We start from the raw sequence: 19,252 nt of genomic DNA on the forward strand, positions 1-19,252 counted from the left end.
TATTTCCAACTCATCAACTCTACTATTTTGGCTTTCAACAATTCTTGGACTCCACAGGAACCTATCATCAATTCATTGAGCCTAGTATCTTTTTTCCTGCTTTTGATCCCATCAAGTCCCCACTTTCTTCCTTATACACCTTAAATTTTGTGGCCGAGCATCATAATCACTATTATTACACACACCATCAATGTCCATACCTTTTCTTGCTCATTATAGTCCCTTAACTAAAAATCAATCCTGTTAACTCCCCTTCTCTAGGCTTGTAACCTGGATGCAAACTATACTTGAATCAGACTGGAGAAAAACACATAACTGAACTTAACAGTCTCACTTTAAACTCATGATCAAACCTCAAGTGGACTGTTCATGATCTCCAGCAATCCTGTTATACATATCCCTAGTCCACTTACATTTCCTACTATCCTGGGAGACTATTTCATACTTTCTCCTCCTTCCTTCTCTTCTCAAAGCATTTTATTTCACTGAAAAACAAAGAAATTATTGAGAGAAAACTTTCAGAGTGTCTCCTCTCTAATCTTCCCACCTAACCTGTATTTACTTTCTGTGAATGATGTACCTGTGTTCACGTAAAATATATTTTTCCACTTATAAATTAAATCTCGTTCCCTCCTCTCCTCAAGGACATCATTCCAGAATGTCCCTCTCCTTTCCTCTATCATCAATTTTTCCCCTTTCTACTGCATCTATCCCACTGGTATACCAAAAGGCTGTTAATTCCTCCCATCTTTAATAATAATTAAAAGTAAAGCTTCAGGGCAGGCCGGGTGGCTCAGCAGTTCAGCACTGCCTTCGGCCCAGGGTGTGATCCTGGAGACCTGGGATTGAGTCCCAAGTTGGGCTCCCTGCAGGAAGCCTGCTTCTCCCTCTGCCTGTGTCTCTGCCTCTCTCTCTCTCTGTGTCTCTCATGAATAAATAAAATCTTAAAAAAAAAAAAAAAAGTAAAGCTTCAATGACCTACAACTCTCTCCTGCAACTTCATTCCTTAGCCTCCTTGGCAACCAAACTCCTCAAAGGAGTTGTCCATTCATTTTGTTGTCAATGAGTGTCTACACTCCCCTGCCTTTTTCCATGCTCTCTTGGACCTAATTAGATTTTTATTTCTACTCCCACTAAAATAGTTCTTGTCAAGGCTGTCAATAAACTCCATGTTGCTAAATAGTCAATTCTTGTTATTTGTGGTACTGATACTCTATAAAGTTGCATGTACATGTAATTAGCAAATACTAAACAACTGCTGGGGAGGGGGGGGGACTATGGAGTTAGGTTCCTGCAAGCCTTTAGGCACATTATTTTCATCAACTGGTCAACATATAACCTTGTTTTAAGTGTTTCTGTTTAAATATACCTTTTTTAAGTACATATATTGTTAATTCATTAATACTGAACTCATGGACAGCAGCACTACAACACATATTTGAACAAAACTTACCTAACACATATATTTTCTCCTCCTGGCACTCAACACTATACCTGGGAGGCCATTTTAAATAGCAAAATCACCAAACAAAAAGCACAAAAATGCAAAAAATATGCCACTAATTAGACCACACAAAAGGAACTATTTACAGTTTGGGAGCTAAAATAAGACGACCTAGTGCCTTGTTCAATGTCACCTGGAGAGGTGTGGATCAAGCGACACCAATTTTTCAACACCCTGGGCATGTCCACGAATGATCACGGAAGTGCTGGATTGATTTTGGGATTATACATAAATTTTATCAAGTAGGCAAATCTGCAAATACAGAATCCTTGAGTAGTGATGTCATTCCCATGATTATGTTGCATTTTACAGCAAAGAAATGGGATATAATTCCCTTGATTATGTTATATGGTATTATATAAGACTATTTTGGTAGGGATGCCTAGGTGGATCCCCAGTGGCTCAGCAGTTGAGCGTCTGTCTTTGGCTCAGGGCATGATCCCAGCTCTGGGGATCAAGTCCAGCATCAGGCTCCCTGCGAGAGAAGTCTGCTTCTCTCTGTCTAGGTCTCTGCGCCTCTCTCTGTCTCTCATGAATAAATAAATAAAATCTTTTAAAAAACAAACAAAAAAAGAGTGTCTTGCTAGCTAACTCACTCTCACCCTCTTGCTGGACTTAACAGAGCAGGCTGCGATGCTGTGAACTGCTTATGGGGAGGGCCACATAGCAATGGATTGGAGATGACCTCTAAGATCTGAGGGTGGCCTCCAGCCAACAAAAACACTGAAGCTCTCAGTCCTGCAGCTGCAACAAAATGAATTCTGCCAACAATCTGAGTGAAGTTGGAAGTGGATTCTTCTCCAGTCTAATCCAGAGATAAGAACCCAGCCCAAGCCAATACCTTGGTTGCAACTTGAAATATCAAAGCAGAGAACCTAGCAAAGTTTCTGCTCTCACAGACACTGTGGTAACATGTGTTGTCATGAGCCATTAAATTTGTGGTAATTTGTTTTGTAGCACCGAAAACTAATACAGAGAGCATCACCAACTTAACGTGCCTAAAAGCTAAATTCCTGATTGCGAATACTCCTCCCAAAAGAGAAGAAAAACATACTCAAGTATTGTCCATCTTATTAGTACGTGGCAACTCTATTCCTACAGTCAAGCCAAAAACTGTAGGGTCTATCTTAACTTATTTTTTTCTCTAAAACCCACATATATTTCTAAAGTAAACACTGTTGGCTCTACAACCAAATTATATTCAGAATCTAACTTTATCTCACCACCAGCACTGCTACCACCTTGGTCCAAGCCAGTATCACCTCTCATGCACATCACTGTAACAGCACCCTAACTGGTTTTCCTGCTTCTACTCCACAAAGCAAACAAAATGATCCTATTAAAATATCAGATAAGGTTTTTACTCAAAACACTCCAAAGGATTCCCATCTCACCCAGATTAAAAGCCAAAAGCCCTACAGTGACATAAAAGGCCTACCTTATCTGGCATTCTCCTTCCCACCCAAAACCTCTCTGTCTCGTCTTATATAATTCTCCCCTCATTCTGTCTGTCTCCCATCACACCAGCCCCTGTGCTGTTCCTTAACCATGCCAAGCATACATAGTCTCAGTGTCTTATAACTGTTAGTTCATGTAAATGAAGAGTTCCTTCCACTAATGGGACTTCTCTGCCCACTTTATATAAAAAGGCAACTCCACCTGCCCTCACCAATTCCCCAACCCTCTTAATGTTTTATTAGTCCCCACAGAACATACTACGAACTGATATGTTTATTTCTTGTCTCCTCAAAATTAGAAGTAAATTTCCTAAGAGCTGAGACTTCTGTTTACTGCTATGTTCCTAGCTTATACTGAATGACTGAATAAATATTACTGTATTAAATACTATTTCCTTATAATATTTAGAGTCTAATAAAGTAATCAAGCCACAAGAATTTGGACATAAAGTCAGTGACATTGTTTTTCTAAATCACTACAAAATTACCTACCACTTAGAAATGTACTTATTCTACATCTCACTGTAAACATGCTTCTAAGGAAACTTTGGAAACATTCACATCTAACCAAAATAACAGAACTACACACATAAGCCAAGTGAATTTAAACATTTCTGTGGAGGGCTCTATTAACAGAAAGAGAGCAGGAAGACTCCATGATTGTTTTTCCAGCACCATATGGAGAAGACACCATCATTCTACACAGATATAGCCAAATAATAAAGAAGTATGTGTCAAGCTTGAAGGATTAATTCCTTTAAGGCCCCGTTTCTCAAATTTTTTGGTTTCAAGATCCTTTTACACGTATATAAATTATTGAGGACCCCAAAGAATTTTTATTTATGTTGGCTTTTAATCTACTAGCACATTCAAAATTAAAGAAATTTTAAAAATATTTAACAGTTCATTTTGATGTAATGTAGATCTATTACACATTAACATAAATCAAGTTTTCAATTATATAACTAAACTTCCCCTCCCCCAAATTAGTGAAAGAATGACACTGTTTTACATTTCTGCAAATTAATGTCTCAGTTAAAAAATGGCTGAATTCTTTTACCTGCTTTTACCTTAAATATGTTGCCATATGTTGTTTTGGCTGAGATATATGAAGAAAGTCTGGCCTCATATGTAGTCGGAAAAGGGAGGGCTTTTTTTAATAGTCTTTTCAGATAATTGTGGATATTCTTCTTTGATACCATATCAAAACTTAAACAAGCTGTAGTCTCTTAAAGATTGGTTTAATGTACAATCTTAATGTTATTATATATTCTGTTAACGTTAAAATGCTTTGGTCTACCTTGCACTCTGAATGAATCTTATACCCAAGTAAGATTTTGTAGCACAATTTTGTAACTAAAAAGTCTATAACTACTGGGAAACTGTCAGGCTCATAATGGTGAATACAAGTTTTCCAAATTCTAGTTTTTGTTTGAAAGTTCAAGTCTTATCACTGGTAACAAATACCGTCAGCTGTTTTCCTTGAAGTGGGTCAGGTACATGGATCAGACCATTTGAAATTTATAAAATATCAGTTCTGTAATATACATGCCTATCAATTTAAATTCTCTAACATACAGGCCTAGTTTCCAGTTCAGCAAAAAGATTTCCTATATATCCACAATAAATCTACTGAACTAAAGATAGTTTGCCCTTTCTTTTTTTTTTTTTACCCCCACTCTTAAGATGGTTTGCCTCTTGAAACTATTTGTTTCAAATTAGCTCAGAGAGACAAATAATTTTTCATTTTTCTTATGCAGCAACAAAATCAGTCTGAAAAAAGTCTAAATCATTTACCATATAAAATGAAATCCACAAGTTTTTAGAAGTATTTAATATTAAAATAATATTAAATATACTTTTTATAAAAGAAAACTGAATGATTGCAACAGGATGCTTAAATCAAATCTACCTTCCTTTCATACATATACAGTTCTTTTTGCTTGATTCCTTTTCACAAAATATTCCTAATTAGCTCAATATTTTGGCTGGTTCCTGCCTTACCTGTTGAGCAATATGAGAAATATGAGCTCCCTGAACTGTTGAACCAGGTTGCGGTGCTGCCTCTGAAGTGTTACTCTTGTGGGAATCTTCCATAATCAACTATAAGGGAAAAAAAGTCAGTTAAAAGATGCTTTCTAACTTCATTTTCGAGAAATCCTAGGATATTGTTCTTAACACATGTACTTTTTCAGAGGAACAAGACAAAGTTTTTCTCTGCTACGGGCTGAGCTCAATTTATCCAAATTCAGTATGTTCTGATGTTGTTTTGTGTAGAGATCTAATTGTAAAGATCTCAAGAAATGGCAAATAAAAAGCACTACAAAATATGTATAATTTACTGCATAGTTGTATAAAAATTGGCAATTTGGTTGCCTCTGTGGAAGAGAATTGGTAACTATGGAACATAGGTAGTAAGGACTTTTCCTTGCATATTCTTTTACATTTTAAAAATTCTGATCAGGCAGCCCTGGTGGCTCAGCGGCTTAGCGCCACCTTCAGCCCAGGGTGTGATCCTGGAGACCAGGGATGGAGTCCCACGTCTGGCTCCCTGCATGGAGCCTGCTTCTCCCTCTGCCTGTGTCTCTGCCCCTCTCTCTCTCTCTCATGAATGAATGAATACAATCTTTAAAAAAAAATAAAAATAAAAATTCTGATCCTCATGAACATGTTAAAATTTAATAAATAGTGTATGTATGTATATATATAAAGTTATGACTAAATTTTCAAATGTTATCCCACTCAAAAGTATGATAGTCTTCCCATCCATGAACACAAACATTCTTCTCTAGTCTAGGAAGGTTTCTAATAACACATACAGTTCTACATAGAGAAGTCATTGAGTAAAAGCTGAACTAACTAAATAAGTACAATTATACCTAAAGAGGTTCTAAACAACTAGATGATCTAGATACCAACTGTACGATATGTAGACTGGGTAAAAATAAGAATAAATGACTTATGAGAGATGGAATGTCAAGTAGGAGGACAACCACTTAGAAAAAGAATGCTAAAAGACTTGCGTAGAATTTAAGGTTTTTATGATTACATACAAAGACATAAAAAGAAAAAAGGGGACTGGGCAGCAAGCATGAAAAGATGCTCAATATCTAATCATTAGGGAATGCAAATCTCAACTACAATGAGAAAGATTATCTCAACACCCATTAGGATGGCTAATATTAAAAAAAAAATAACAGAAAATGAGTGTTGGTGAAGATGTGGAAAATTGGAACATCTGAGTACTATAGTTGGGGATGCAAAAATGATGTAGCCACTATGGGAAACAGTAGGTAGCTACTCAAAAAATTAAAGATAGAAAGAATTACCATATGATCCAGAAATCCCACATCTAGGTATTTATTCACAGAAACTGAGAGTAGGGTCTTAAAGATATATTTACACACCCATGTGCACAGCAACATTATTCGTAATAGCCAAAAGGTGGTATCAATGCAAGTGTGCATAGAGATGAATGGATAAACAAAATGTGGTATATATACACACAATGGAATATTATTCAACCTTAAAAAGAAAATTGTGACATATGTTACATGATTGAACTCTGAGAACATTATGCTAAATGAAGTAAGCCAGCCACAATAAGACAAATACTGGGGACACCTGGGTGGCTCAGCAGTTGAGCATCTGCCTTCGGCTCAGGGCGTGATCCCGGGAGTCCCAGGATCAAGTTCTGCATCAGGCTCCCTCCATGGAACCTGCTTCTCCCTCTGCCTATGTCTCTGCCTCTGTGTCTCTCATGAACAAATAAATAAAATCTTTAAAAAAAAAAAAAAAAGACAAATACTGTATGATTTCACTTACGTAAGTACCTAGAATAGTTAAACCCATAGAAACAGGAAGTAGAATGGTTGCTAGGAGCTGAAAGGACGGGGAAATAGGGAGTCGTTTAATGGGTATAAAAAAGTATTGTAGATTGGCTCTTCAACAATCTCATACATTTAGCACTACTGAATTGTATGCTTAGAAATGGTTAAGATATAACATTTTATGTTATGTGTATGGTATTACAATTGCAAGAATTTTTAGAGGTGGGAGGGCAACTAGGTACTTGCTCTTTACTTACCATCACTGACTTAACCGTGAAGTTTAAGTCAACATATTTCCCCCCCTCCTTTTTTTTTGGAGATCAGAAAACAGAAATGCATTTTTAACATCTAGATTAAAGCGATTGTTCTTAGCCACCGAGAAAAGGTGTTACTGCCTGAAACATAGAGTACTTTTAATTTTTTTCCCTCTAACTATGTCATTAGCCTTTTAAAAAAAGATTTTGAGAGAGAGTGTGCAAGCAAAAGAGAATACAAGCAGGGTAGAGGACAGAGGGGGAGAGAGAGAAGCAGATTCAGTGGATGGAAAGCCTGATGTGAGGCTCCAACCCAGGACCCTGGGATCATGACCCAAGCTGAAGGCAGACACTTAACTGACTGAAGTTCTCTTTCACAGCTTGTAAAAGGTTGCAAACAAGGATGCCTGGGTGGCTGTCTGTTAAACGTCTGACTTTGGCTCAGGTCATGATTTCAGGGTCCTGGGATCTAGCCTCACACTGAGCTCTGCACTCAGCAGGGAGTCTTCTTGTCCCTTTTCCTCTCCCTTGGCCCCTCTCCCCACTAGTGCTCTCTTTCAAATAAGTAAAATCTTAAAAAAAAAAAAAAAATGTTGTAGGAGAGCTTGGGTGGCTCAGTCAGTTAAGCATCTGCCTTTGGCTCAGGTCAAGATCTTAGAGTCCTGGGACTGAGCTCTGCACTGGGCTCCCTACTCAGCGGGGAGCCTGCTCCTCTCTCTCAAAATCTTAAAAAGAAGGGCCGCCTGGGTGGCTCAGTGGTTGAGCATATGCCTTCGGCTCAGCATATGATCCCAGAGTCCTGGGATGGAGTCCCACATCGGGCTCCCTGCATGGAGCCTGCTTCTCTCTCTGCCTCTCTTTCTCAGTCTGTGTCTCTCATGAGTGAATAAATCTTTAAAAAAAAAATTTTTTTTTTTTAAGATTTTATTTAAAGAGAGTGACAAAGTGTTTGTGTGAGCAGGGGGAAGGGCAGAGAGAGAGGGTGAGAAAGAATCTTTAAGCAGACTCCCCTTTGAGTGTAGAACCCGATGTGGGGGGCTTGCTCTCGACCTGAGCCAAAATCAGGTCAAGATCAGTCAGACGCTTGATCAACTGAGCCACATAGGTGTCCCAGTCTATAAAATTTCTTAATATAAATTTCATTTCCATCATGTGGATGTAAATATCTTTCCAATGACTTAACTATGATTATTTTAAAACTTTTATTTTCAACAAATTTACCTAATGCTTCCTATGTTGTTTCTTCAAACTGCTTGTAAGCTTACATATAGTCCCTTCTTTAGGAAGAGCCCAGTGATTTTTAATCTCCACTAATACACATGTAATCCCATAGACTAAACATACAGACAGCACCAAACTCAGAATTCTGTATTTTCTACATACTGTCTGTATTGAAAGTGCCTTTTAAAAAAGATTTTAGGGATCCCTGGGTGGCGCAGCGGTTTGGCGCCTGCCTTTGGCCCAGGGCGCGATCCTGGAGACCCGGGATCGAATCCCACATCAGGCTCCCGGTGCATGGAGCCTGCTTCTCCCTCTGCTTGTGTCTCTGCCTCTCTCTCTCTCTCTTTCTCTGTGTGACTATCATAAATAAATAAAAATTAAAAAAAAAAAAAATAAAATAAAAAATAAAAAAGATTTTATTTTTAAGTAATCTCTATACCCAACATGGAGCTCGAATTTACAACCCCAAAACCAGGAGTCATACATTCTATCGACTGAGACAGCTGGGTGGCTAAAAATGCCTTTTTAACACTCCATTTCAGAAGATATAATGTAGAAAAGAAGAAAAAATATAGTGCTAAAACACTGAAAGAAACTATAAAAGGTTTTTTAAAACCTCATTAAATTACTGGAAATGATACTTTTGTTTCACTGTGACTCACTGATTTTTCCTCCATAACAATATCATTAAGAAATCCTATATCTAATGGAAACTAACACAATCAACAAAACAATACACATTTCCTAGTAAAAGCCACTGCAGTCAGCAAATAAGATTTTGGACAATTATTACAACCGCATTTCCTATGGAAAATAAGATAGCCTATTTTCTATAATTTTTTAAAGAGAAGTCAACAAACCAGCTTTTTCCCCCCAAAACGAAAACAGCTTTATGGTTACATCTCATCATAAACAATACTCTAAATTTTTTAATGTTTGAGTATAATCTTCATGGCTCACTTTTTTCAGCTATTACTCCTAGAATTGAGGTTAAGATTAACAATCTGTTAAAAAATGGCACAATGCAGAATAAACTGTACGTGTAGAAAGGCATTTTCTATGAAAATAATGTAGCTCCTGGCAGCAGATGGAAGCTTAACATTCATTAGACAACCTAAGTAGGGCAGAGTCACAGGGACAGTCAAATACAGCTTCAAAAGTGCCATCAAGGGGAACCAATTTGGGAGGCTGAGAAACTGTAGTAGGCTGTATCTTGTTGACATATAAAGAATGTAAGTAAATGACATGGTACTTCTTAAAAAACTTGCACAGAAAGCAATACTGTATTCTAAGCACTAAAGAACTTTTTTATATATCATTTTCTGGACTCCCTAATTGAGAGATGTATAAATTGAGGCTCAAGGAAATTGTCACTTAACTATGGATCTCGAAGTAAGATATGAATACAAGACCTGAAGCCAGAACTATTTCAACCCCAAATCCAGGTTTTTTTATTCCGTGCTTCCCTCTTCCTCTAACATTGCCAACTTATCCATCTGGCAAACTCCTATTCTTTTCAAGGTTCATCCCAAACATTAAGTTCCCAACTGGTCCAGGTCCTTCCTACCTTGTGCCCTGAACATATTTCTAATGAGGTCACCTAACACTCTGGACTGTGTTTACTGGCATGTCTGTTTCCCCCAGTCTTTTTTGTTGTTGTTGTTTCCCCCAGTCTTAAGGTGTCTAAGGATAGGGCCTGTATCATGTGAATGTATGCTCTGTGCCCAACAGAGAACCTCATGTATGCAGTAAACAATCAACGTCAACAAAAACGGTATCCTCATTTGATGAATGAAGGTCTTAGTTTCCTCACCTATCAAGAATAGTGAACTATGATAAGCTTGAGGGTAAGGAGCCTCTTGCTGGACGTTTCCACAAGTGAACTACCTCCTCTCAAAACTTCCTATTCGTCATACTGAATTTCCATCAGATCTTCACCTGTGCCTGCCTTGCTTTCCCTTACCTTCAGGCTTTCACATACGCCATTCCCTCTGCCACAAACAGTATTCCCCTTCTCTTCCGGTGGCCAATGCCTTTGAGTTATTTATTCTTCCAGGAAATCTTTCCCGACTCCCGCAGACTAGTTGAGAGGCTCTGGCGATATCTCCACGGCACATGTCGCCCCCTCTTCTCATGGCACTTATCCCAGGATTGTAATGGCCTGTTTTCTGTCTTGCCACCAGAATGCAAGCTCTAGGGAGCCAAAGACCATATCCTGTTCCCAAAATAGCACTAATACCTTGCACACTTATTAATGTTGAATAAATCAATGTGTTTAGTTGGCTTTATCTAGCTACAGATAAAAATAATGGTCAAAAAAATGTATTTAGACAATTGCTTCAACTTGGCTTTAGAATCAGGAGAGTTCAGGCACCAAAAGAATCCTACTTTCCAGTTAGAAATTCACTAAGTAGGATAACAAGCGAAGAAAAGGCATTTTTAGACGGGACTACCACCTACTGGTGATACAGCAGTAGCGTACAGATGTACCACAGACCAAACATAACCTTAAAGGATAACTACAAATAAGAGAACCTATTGAGCGTTAGGACCACTGTACTGATTCCAACTGGGACCCCGAGGTGCATCACAAAACCTACAAGGAAAAATAGCATTTTATTTCTGTTATTTATTTCCGTTGATAACAAAAAGTCTCAAGACAAAACGCATTCTGCAAACATAACCAAACACAGCATACAAACTCTCACCACAGACCAGGCCTGTCTGACAAAGATGCTTGTCCAGTCTACGCTCAAAGGGCCTCAGAAGGGTACGCCCCACGGGGATCACAGGTATCCCCCCCACACACACACACTTCTCGAAAATTCGTGTTACACCACGTCACTCTGTAACTAAAAACCTACACTGGTACCTGATTTCACTAACCGAAAGAAATCTTAGGAGATTTTCACTTTCAGGAAAAAAAAAAAAAAAGTCACCACAGCATTCGGCGTTGGTCGGTCTCGCAGCCAGCCGTTACCGGGGCGGCCCGGACCCCAACAGCCAGACGGGGCTGCCAGGCTCCGTCCCCCACAACTACGCTCAGCCCCTCAGCACCGAGTCTCCACAGCCTGGAACCGTGTGCGCGCGCGCGGGCGTCGCGGCTTGGTCTCCGTTCAGTGAGTGAGAGGTGTCCTGAGGTATCAGAAAAGCCCGAGAGAAAGTCTTTTCGGGGTCTGAGAACCCTGAACTTTTTTTTTTTTTTCCCCCCCGTATGAATTAACGGTGATGGCATCTTCGCTTTGGGCCACTTCTTCCAGGGAAAGGTTTCACAGGAACGCCCTGACGGCCGAGGGGACCCGCGCTGGCCCACAGCTCCTCCGGGGCCAACAACATCGCCACCGCGTGACACCTACGGTAGATCTGACGCCGATCAAGCCGCACGCCCGGCGTGGAGCCGGCGGCGGGAAGTGCCACGCTTAGATTCACGAGAAAATCAGTCTCCGCGGGTGAGGCTCCGTCCGGACACCGGAGAGGGGCCGCCGTCCCCGCCCGCTGACCTTCCTCGCCCACCAGCTACAGCGTCCCCTCGCGGGGCCGGGCGCCGGCGTCCTCGCCACCCCCCTCCCGACTGGAAGCCGCCTGCGGGTCGGCGCGGCGCCGGCCCTCCGCCCGCCCGGCCAGGCACGCCGCGTACGCCGGGCTCCCCGGCGGGCAGAACCGGCCTCGAGCAGCTGGGCGGAAACGGCGCGGAGGCCAAGGCCACGCCGCCCTCCCCGCCCGACCCCGAGACCTTCGGCGGAGGGCGCTCGCCTGGGGCCGCACCGGGGCCGCTTCGGAGGCGAGAGCCAGCCCCGGCGGGAGGTCTCCGGCCTTATTTTGGTTGTGGGGAGCGGGGCGGTGGGGGGGGTGGCGGGAGGCACCGGAGGCCGACGACCGACGGGGAACAGCCGCGCCAGGCGCGAGAACCGGAAGGGCGCGCGGCCGGGGGACCGCGGGCAGCCCCTCCCCCTTCCGCCGCGCGCCCTCCGCGCCCCTCCCCCACCGCGGCCGCCGCGGGCGCGCGACCCCCCGCTCGGCGCGAGACCTGGCTCGGCGTCCCCACCGGCGCCGGGTCCCCGCGCCCTCCCCGTGCCCCGGGACGCGGGAACACGTCCCACCCCCGCCCCCTGCTTACCTGTGGCTGCCGCCTCGCCGCTGTCCGGGGCGGGAACTTCCACTCCCCCCTCCCAGGTGGATCCGAGTTCTCTGCCCACTCCCCCACCCCCTCACGCGGCGGGGGACGTGCCTGTGGCTTAGGGGTCAGGCGGCGCGGGGAGAACCAGTGTCACGTAACAGCCAACTGTCCTAGGCTACCGTTTCCTCGGCAGTCAGGGCCGCCACTGGCGGCATGATCTACACCAGGCCGGGGGCGGGGGAGGAGAGGGGCACTACTGAGTCAGTGAGCGTGGGGGGTGAGGTTAAGGCGGGCCCTCCGTGCGGGCCGCCGTCCTACGTCACCGCGTTGCTCACGTGACGCGCCGCCATCTTGCGCCCTCTCTCTCCGACTGCCAGGTGTGTCTCCCGGCGCTCTTCCCTGTGGAGAGGGTGGAGGTGACGGTTACCTGGACGTCAGTTTTCGGAGGCCGTCGCCAACCTGGTGGTGTCAGGACGCCATCGACCTGGGGCAGTTTTCATCGGTTAATGGCGTCGCTCGCAGCTCAGCTCCTGAGGCGGTGAGACCCGGAGCCGTCGTCCCCGGCCGGACGGCCGCCTCACCTGGCGGGACCCTGTAGTGAGCGGACTGAAGCTCGGAGGCTGGCGCTTCTCCTCGGCTCTTAGTTCACTCAGCCTATTTTTAACCCCGTAAATTGCATTGAGCTGCATCCTTTATCCCACGTGAAAGGATTTTCTCCAGAGACTGACGTCACACACACACGGCGCGGGCGGCTGTGTTGAGCTCCCCTAGGGGTGTGACGCCGGGAACAGATCGGACGCCACTGTTGAAATGGAGCGTTGTAAAGTGACATGTGACGCCTTCATTTTAGCACGTTGCAAAAAGCTTCGAAAAACATTTTTTAAATTTTATTTATTTATTTATTTATTAATTATAGTCAGAGAGAGAGAGAGAGAGGCAGGCTCCATGCACCGGGAGCCCGACGTGCGATTCGATCCTGGGTCTCCAGGATCGCGCCCTGGGCCAAAGGCAGGCTCCAAACCGGTGCGCCACCCAGGGATCCCCAAAAAACATTTTTAAATGTGTATCTACGGTTCTGGAGAAGGGATTATGCATTATTCTGATTTTTTTTTTTTGCCTTTATCCATTTCCTTGCAAAATGTTGTTTTATAGCTTTATAGTGATAACACATAAGTGATAAGCTTTTTAGTGTCTTGACAAAATAAGTTCCAGGATTTTTCTTTTTTAAATAGATTTTTTATTGATTTATTCTTGAGAGACACAGGCAGAGGGAGAAGCAGGCTCCTCAAGGGGAGCTGGATGTGGGACTTGATTCCCGCCCTCCGGGGTCACGCCCTGAGCCAAAGGCAGACCCTCAACCGTTGAGCCACCCAGGTGCCCGAGTTCCAGGATTTTTTTTGTGGAGTTTTCCTAGTTTGAGGTCTCCAGTGTAGGAAACTGGTATAGTGGTAGGGCCCTTACTGGTCTTGACCTTTAAGGCCAGATAACGTGGTTTAAAGCTTAGGAGTGGGGATCCCCGGGTGGCGCAGTGGTTTAGCGCCTGCCTTTGGCCCAGGGCGCGATCCTGGAGACCTGGGATCGAATCCCACGTCGGGCTCCCGGTGCATGGAGCCTGCTTCTCCCTCTGCCTGTGTCTCTGTCTCTCTCTCTCTCTCTCACTGTGTGCCTATCATAAATAAATAAAAAAATTAAAAAAAAAGAAAAGCTTAGGAGTTACCCTTCCAGACACTCCAAAGAGCTCACCGAGGTTTAGCTAATGCCATTCATACAGCAAACGTTGGTTACCTACCTAAAACTGGGATTGCCTTTTTTTTTTTTTTTTTTTTAAGATTTTATTTATTTATTCATGAGAGACACACAGAGAGAGAGGCAGAGACACACAGAGAGAGAGAAGCAGGCTCCATGCAGGGAGCCGGACGTGGAACTCAATCCATGGTCTCCAGGATCAGGCCCTGGGCTGAAGGCGGCTCTAAACCGCTGAGCCACCCGGCTGCCTAATTTTCTATTTTTGACCAGGCAAATTACCCAGGCCCCTCTAAGCTTGTCTTCTTGTTAACAAAATTGGGAAGCGTATAATGCTCAAGCCATGAACCATTTAAAGAATCAAAATGTCATATACCATAGGAAAGCAAAGTGTCTTATAAAGGTGAGTGAGGAAGAGGTTCTCGGACATCAGCATTTCCTAATTAACAAAACCCTGTATCAGTCATTCTGGAATCCAGAATATTCATGTCTGGAAGGCAGGCTGTAAGTTTACTGTTGTTTTGTGTTTGGTTGTCTCTTCCTTGAAACTCAGAATGCTTAAAAGAATAAAGAAACTCAGAATGCTTAACAAATATTGGTCAGTTAAGGAGGGATGGGGGGACTGAAAAATGTTACCATCAAAAGAAACAATTTTATGGAAACCTTCAAACTGCATGGACTGCTTCCTCTTCAGTGCCTCTTCCACCTTTTAAGCATCTTAAGTTTAAATCATACTAACTACACTGTGCAACACTGCCACTTACAAATATTTCTACCAATACTTGTTTCTCATAGAAGTGTCACCTGCTGTACTTATCACTCTTCTGAACCTTGAAGAATAACTATAGAAGAAAAAAGAAGTCTTGGTTATGACACAGTTTTGCCTGAATAGTGAGAGTTTATAAACCAGATGGACAGGTCTTTGCCTTTAGAAGTGAGGAAATGAAGTGAAATAAAATAACAACTTTCAAAAGCCAAAGGTAATTATTTAAAATAAATTATCAACCCAGTGGTGACACCTCTTTGGTTCTTCTGGCGGACTCTTTTATAGTTAAAGGGGGAGACGTTTGGGACACCTGGATGGCTCAGTGGTTGAGCAGCTGCCTTCAGCTCAGGTCGTGATCCCCGGCCCTGGGATTGAGTCCCTTATTGGGTTCCTTGCAGGGAGTCTGCTGCTTTCTCTGCCTATGTCTCTGCCTCTCTCTCTCTGTGTCTCATGAATAAATAAATAAAATCTAAAAAAAAAAAAAAAAAAAAAGAGAGACATTTAAGAGATGGGTTTAATAATACTGCCTATCCCGTAAGGTTTTGTAGATTGAACAAGTTTAATACATGTAAAGTTAGAGCAGTCCTGGCACAGAGTGAGAACTAAATGTTGGGTATTAATATGGAAGATACTACAGTGTAACCACTGGAAACTTAGCTAAAAACCATTAAGAGCTACACACCCTAAAAAGCTTCATATGTTAAAAGGATGGAGCTGGAGTGGAGAACTCGAGAGCCATGAACCCGTGTTTGGAACAGTTCACCTCTCAAAAGGCAGAAATTATTTAAAGTTAATAGTTGTTGGCTTTATGATCTAAACAATAGGCTTAATTGTCCTTGTTTTTTGTTTTGTTCTTATTTAATACTCCAGGCTAAAGGCACAGGAAAACCTAACCAAAGATAGTTACTTTTCTATCTTTGAAAAGATAGAAAGGGGTTGTACGAACTACAACCACACTGTTTCAGAGTAGTCAGCTCCCTACAGTAAGTTGCAATAGTTAACATCCATCACCACACAGTTACTTTTTTTTTTTTTTTTTAATCTGAGGAGAATTCTTGACTGAAATAGAAAAGGACACATTTGTCAAGTCAATGGCTACATACCAGGTGCCTGAGACCATATTAATCTGATTTAGCAAAGATATCAGATCAGGTATGATGGCTTCAATTGAGGCTACTATTTGGTTAAGCTTGCACTGGTGTACTGACATCCTTACAGGGCACTAATCTCCCCATTCCCCTCTGAGATGCGATGATATTGTTACCGATTCATTGTTTGGCTGGGTTGGGAGCAGTTTCAGAAGTTCTCCATTTTGGGCAGCCCCAGTGGCACAGGGGTTTGGTGCTGCCTGCAGCCTGGGGTGTGATCCTGGAGACCCGGGATCGAGTCCCATGTCCGGCTCCCTGCATGGAGCCTGCTCCTCCCTCTGCCTGTGTCTCTGCCTCTCTCTCTCTCTCTCTCTCTCTCTCTCTCTGAATAAATAAATTAAAAAATAATAAAAAGAAGTTCTCCATTTCTGGGCTTTCAGTTCTATTCCATTGATTGATAAGTCTAGCCTTATGCCAGTACCATTAGCTCTGTAGTAGGTTTTGAAATATGAAAGTGTTAGTACTCCAACTTTGTTCTTTTTCAAGATTGTTTTGACTTGGGGCACCTACGTGGCTCGGTTGATTAAGTCTGTCTTTGGCTTATTTCATGATTTCATTGTCCTGGGATTGAGTCCCATGTCGGGCTCCTTGCTCACCAGGGAGTCTGCTTGTCCTACCCTAACCCCTGCTCGTGCTCTCTCTCTCAAATGAATAACCTTTATTAAAAAAAAGAAAAAGATTATTTTTACTTTCTCTCTCTTATTTTCATACATTTCCATATGAATTTTAGGATCAGCTTATCCACTTCTGCAAAATAGGCATCTGGGATTTGAGAGAGATTGCATTGAATCTGTAGATCAATTTGGAGAGTATTGCCATCTTAATATTAAATCTTCCAATCCAGGAACATGGATTTCCATTTTATTTATTTATTTTTAAGGATTTTATTTATTCATGAGAGACACAAAAAGAGAGAGGCAGTGACATAGGCAGAGGGAGAAGCAAACTCCCTGTGAGGAGCCCAATGTGGGATTCAATCCTGGTACTCCAGGATCACGCCCTGAGCCGAAGACAAACACACTTAACTGCTGAGCCACCCAGGCGTCCCGGCTTTACATTTTAGATCTTAGTTTCTTTCAATGATTTTGTAGTTTTCAGTATATGTTGGCACTTTCATTAAATTTGTGAAGTATTTTATTCCTTTTGATGCTATATTAAATATAATTGTTTTATTTTTATTTATTTATTTTTATTTATTTATTTTTTTAATGATAGTCACACACACACACACAGAGAGAGGCAGAGACACAGGCAGAGGGAGAAGCAGGCTCCATGCACCGGGAGCCTGACGTGGGATTCGATCCCGGGTCTCTAGGATCGCGCCCTGGGCCAAAGGCAGGCGCCAAACCGCTGCACCACCCAGGGATCCCTAATTGTTTTTTTTAAAGATCTTATTTATTTATTCATGAGAGACACAGAGAAAGAGAGAGGCAGAGACACAGGCGGAGGGAGAATTAGGCTCCATGCAGGGAGCCTGATGTGGGACTCAATCCATGGTCTCCAGGATCAGGCCCTGGACTGAAATCAGCGCTAAACCGCTGAGCCACTCAGGCTGCCCCTATAATTGGTTTTTGTTTTATTTTTTTTTAATTTCTTTTTAATTTCTTTATTTATGATAGTCACACAGAGAAAGATGAGAGAGAGGCAGAGACATAGGCAGAGGGAGAAGCAGGCTCCATGCACCGGGAGCCTGACGTGGGATTCGATCCCAGGTCTCCAGGATCGCGCCCTGGGCCAAAGGCAGGCGCCAAACCGCTGCGCCACCCAGGGATCCCTATAATTGGTTTTTAAATTTCATTTTTTGGAATGTTCATTGCTAGTAAATAGAAATAAAATATTTTTATATTGATCTTGTATTCTGCAACCTTGTTGAACTTGTTTAACAGTTTGTATGTAGGATTTTGTATATACAAGTAATTTCATCTGTGAAATGACTAGAGATAGCTTTAATTCTTCCTACCCAATTTGGATGCCCCTTTTCCCCCTAAGTGCCCTCAATAGAACCTCCAGTACAATATTGAATAAAAGTGGTGAGAACAGACTTTTTCCATTGTTTCCAACCTTAGATAAAAAGCATTCAATTTTCACTATTAAGTGTTGTATAAATAGTGAGTTTTTCATTGATGGTCTTTATTAGCTTGAGGGGTCACCTTCATCTTTGAAGACTTTCACTGGATATAGAACTCTGAGTTGACAGTTTTTTTCTTCCAGCACTCTAAATATATTGCTCTGTGTTCTTCTGGCTCCTGTGATTGTAATTGAAAAATTGGTTATCATTTATGCCATTTTTCTCCTACATATAATGTGTCACTTTTACTTGGCTTCTTTGAAGACTTTTGGTTTATTGCAGTGTAGCAGTTTGCCCATGATTATGCTTACATGTGATTTTCTTTCTTTTTTAGAAATTTTTAATTTTCTAATTTTTAAAGATTCTATTTGTTTGAGAGAGAGAGAGTGGATCCCTGCGTGGCTCAGCGGTTTCACGCCTGCCTTTGGCCCAGGGCGCGATCCTGGAGTCCTGGGATCGAGTCCCACGTCGGGCTCCTGTCATGGAGCCTGCTTCTCCCTCTGCCTGTATCTCTGCCTCTCTCTCTATGTCTATCATAAATAAATAAAAATAAATCTTTAAAGAGAGAGAGAGAATAGAGAGTAGGAGTAGCAGAGGGAGAGGAATAAGTGGACTCTGTGCTGAGTACAGAGCCCAATGTAGGGCTCAAACTCAAAACCCTGAGATCATGACCTGAGCCAAAATGAAGAGTATGGATGCTTAACCAACTGAGCCACCCAGGTGCCCCTACATGTGGTTTTCTTTATACTGCTTGGAGTTTCTTGAGTTTCTTCATTCTGTATATTTATGTCTTTTCAAATTTGGGGAGCTTTTGCCAGTATTTCTCCAAGTACTTTTTATGTCCACTGTCCATCTCATCTTTGTGGAACTGCAATTGCAAACATGTTAGACCGCTTGATATTTTCCCACAGGACTCTGAGGTTGAATTTTTTTCCTCCAGCCTTTTTTCCCTGTTCTTCAGATGAGATTGTCCATTGATCTATCTTCAAGTTTGCTTATTCTTTATTATAGTATCTTCAGTCTGCTGTTCGGCTCATGAAGTCCTTGAATTTTTCATTTCAATTATTGTATTTTTTCAGCTCTAGAATTCCCACTTTCTTTTATAGTTTCTGTTTCTCTGCTAGATTCCTTATCTAGGAATTCC

General features: G+C 42.3%; 1 protein-coding gene across 24 annotated transcripts in view; it reads right to left on the reverse strand.

Moving 5' to 3' along the window:
* ATF1 (activating transcription factor 1) overlaps nucleotides 1–13,116 on the reverse strand; it is a 255,115-nt gene extending 241,999 nt beyond the window's left edge. For 4 of the 24 annotated variants that reach the window (XM_072765301.1, XM_072765293.1, XM_072765286.1 and 1 more), the window contains exons 1-2: nucleotides 12,384–12,517; nucleotides 4,966–5,064 (exon numbers count right to left, since the gene is read on the reverse strand). In XM_072765301.1, coding sequence (XP_072621402.1) covers nucleotides 4,966–5,058 — 93 coding nt within the window. In that variant the 5' untranslated portion in view covers nucleotides 5,059–5,064; nucleotides 12,384–12,517. Of the gene's footprint in view, nucleotides 1–4,965; nucleotides 5,065–6,585; nucleotides 7,570–10,229; nucleotides 10,777–11,152; nucleotides 11,595–11,622; nucleotides 11,763–12,383; nucleotides 12,642–12,810 lie in introns of those variants that run through there. The other 20 variants (XM_072765295.1, XM_072765287.1, XM_026000323.2 and 17 more) reach the window with 17 other exon arrangements.
* Between the last annotated feature and the right edge of the window lie 6,136 nt (nucleotides 13,117–19,252).

The sequence above is a fragment of the Vulpes vulpes genome, chromosome 8, assembly GCF_048418805.1.
Source record: "Vulpes vulpes isolate BD-2025 chromosome 8, VulVul3, whole genome shotgun sequence".
In the NCBI taxonomy this organism is placed as follows: domain Eukaryota; kingdom Metazoa; phylum Chordata; class Mammalia; order Carnivora; family Canidae; genus Vulpes; species Vulpes vulpes.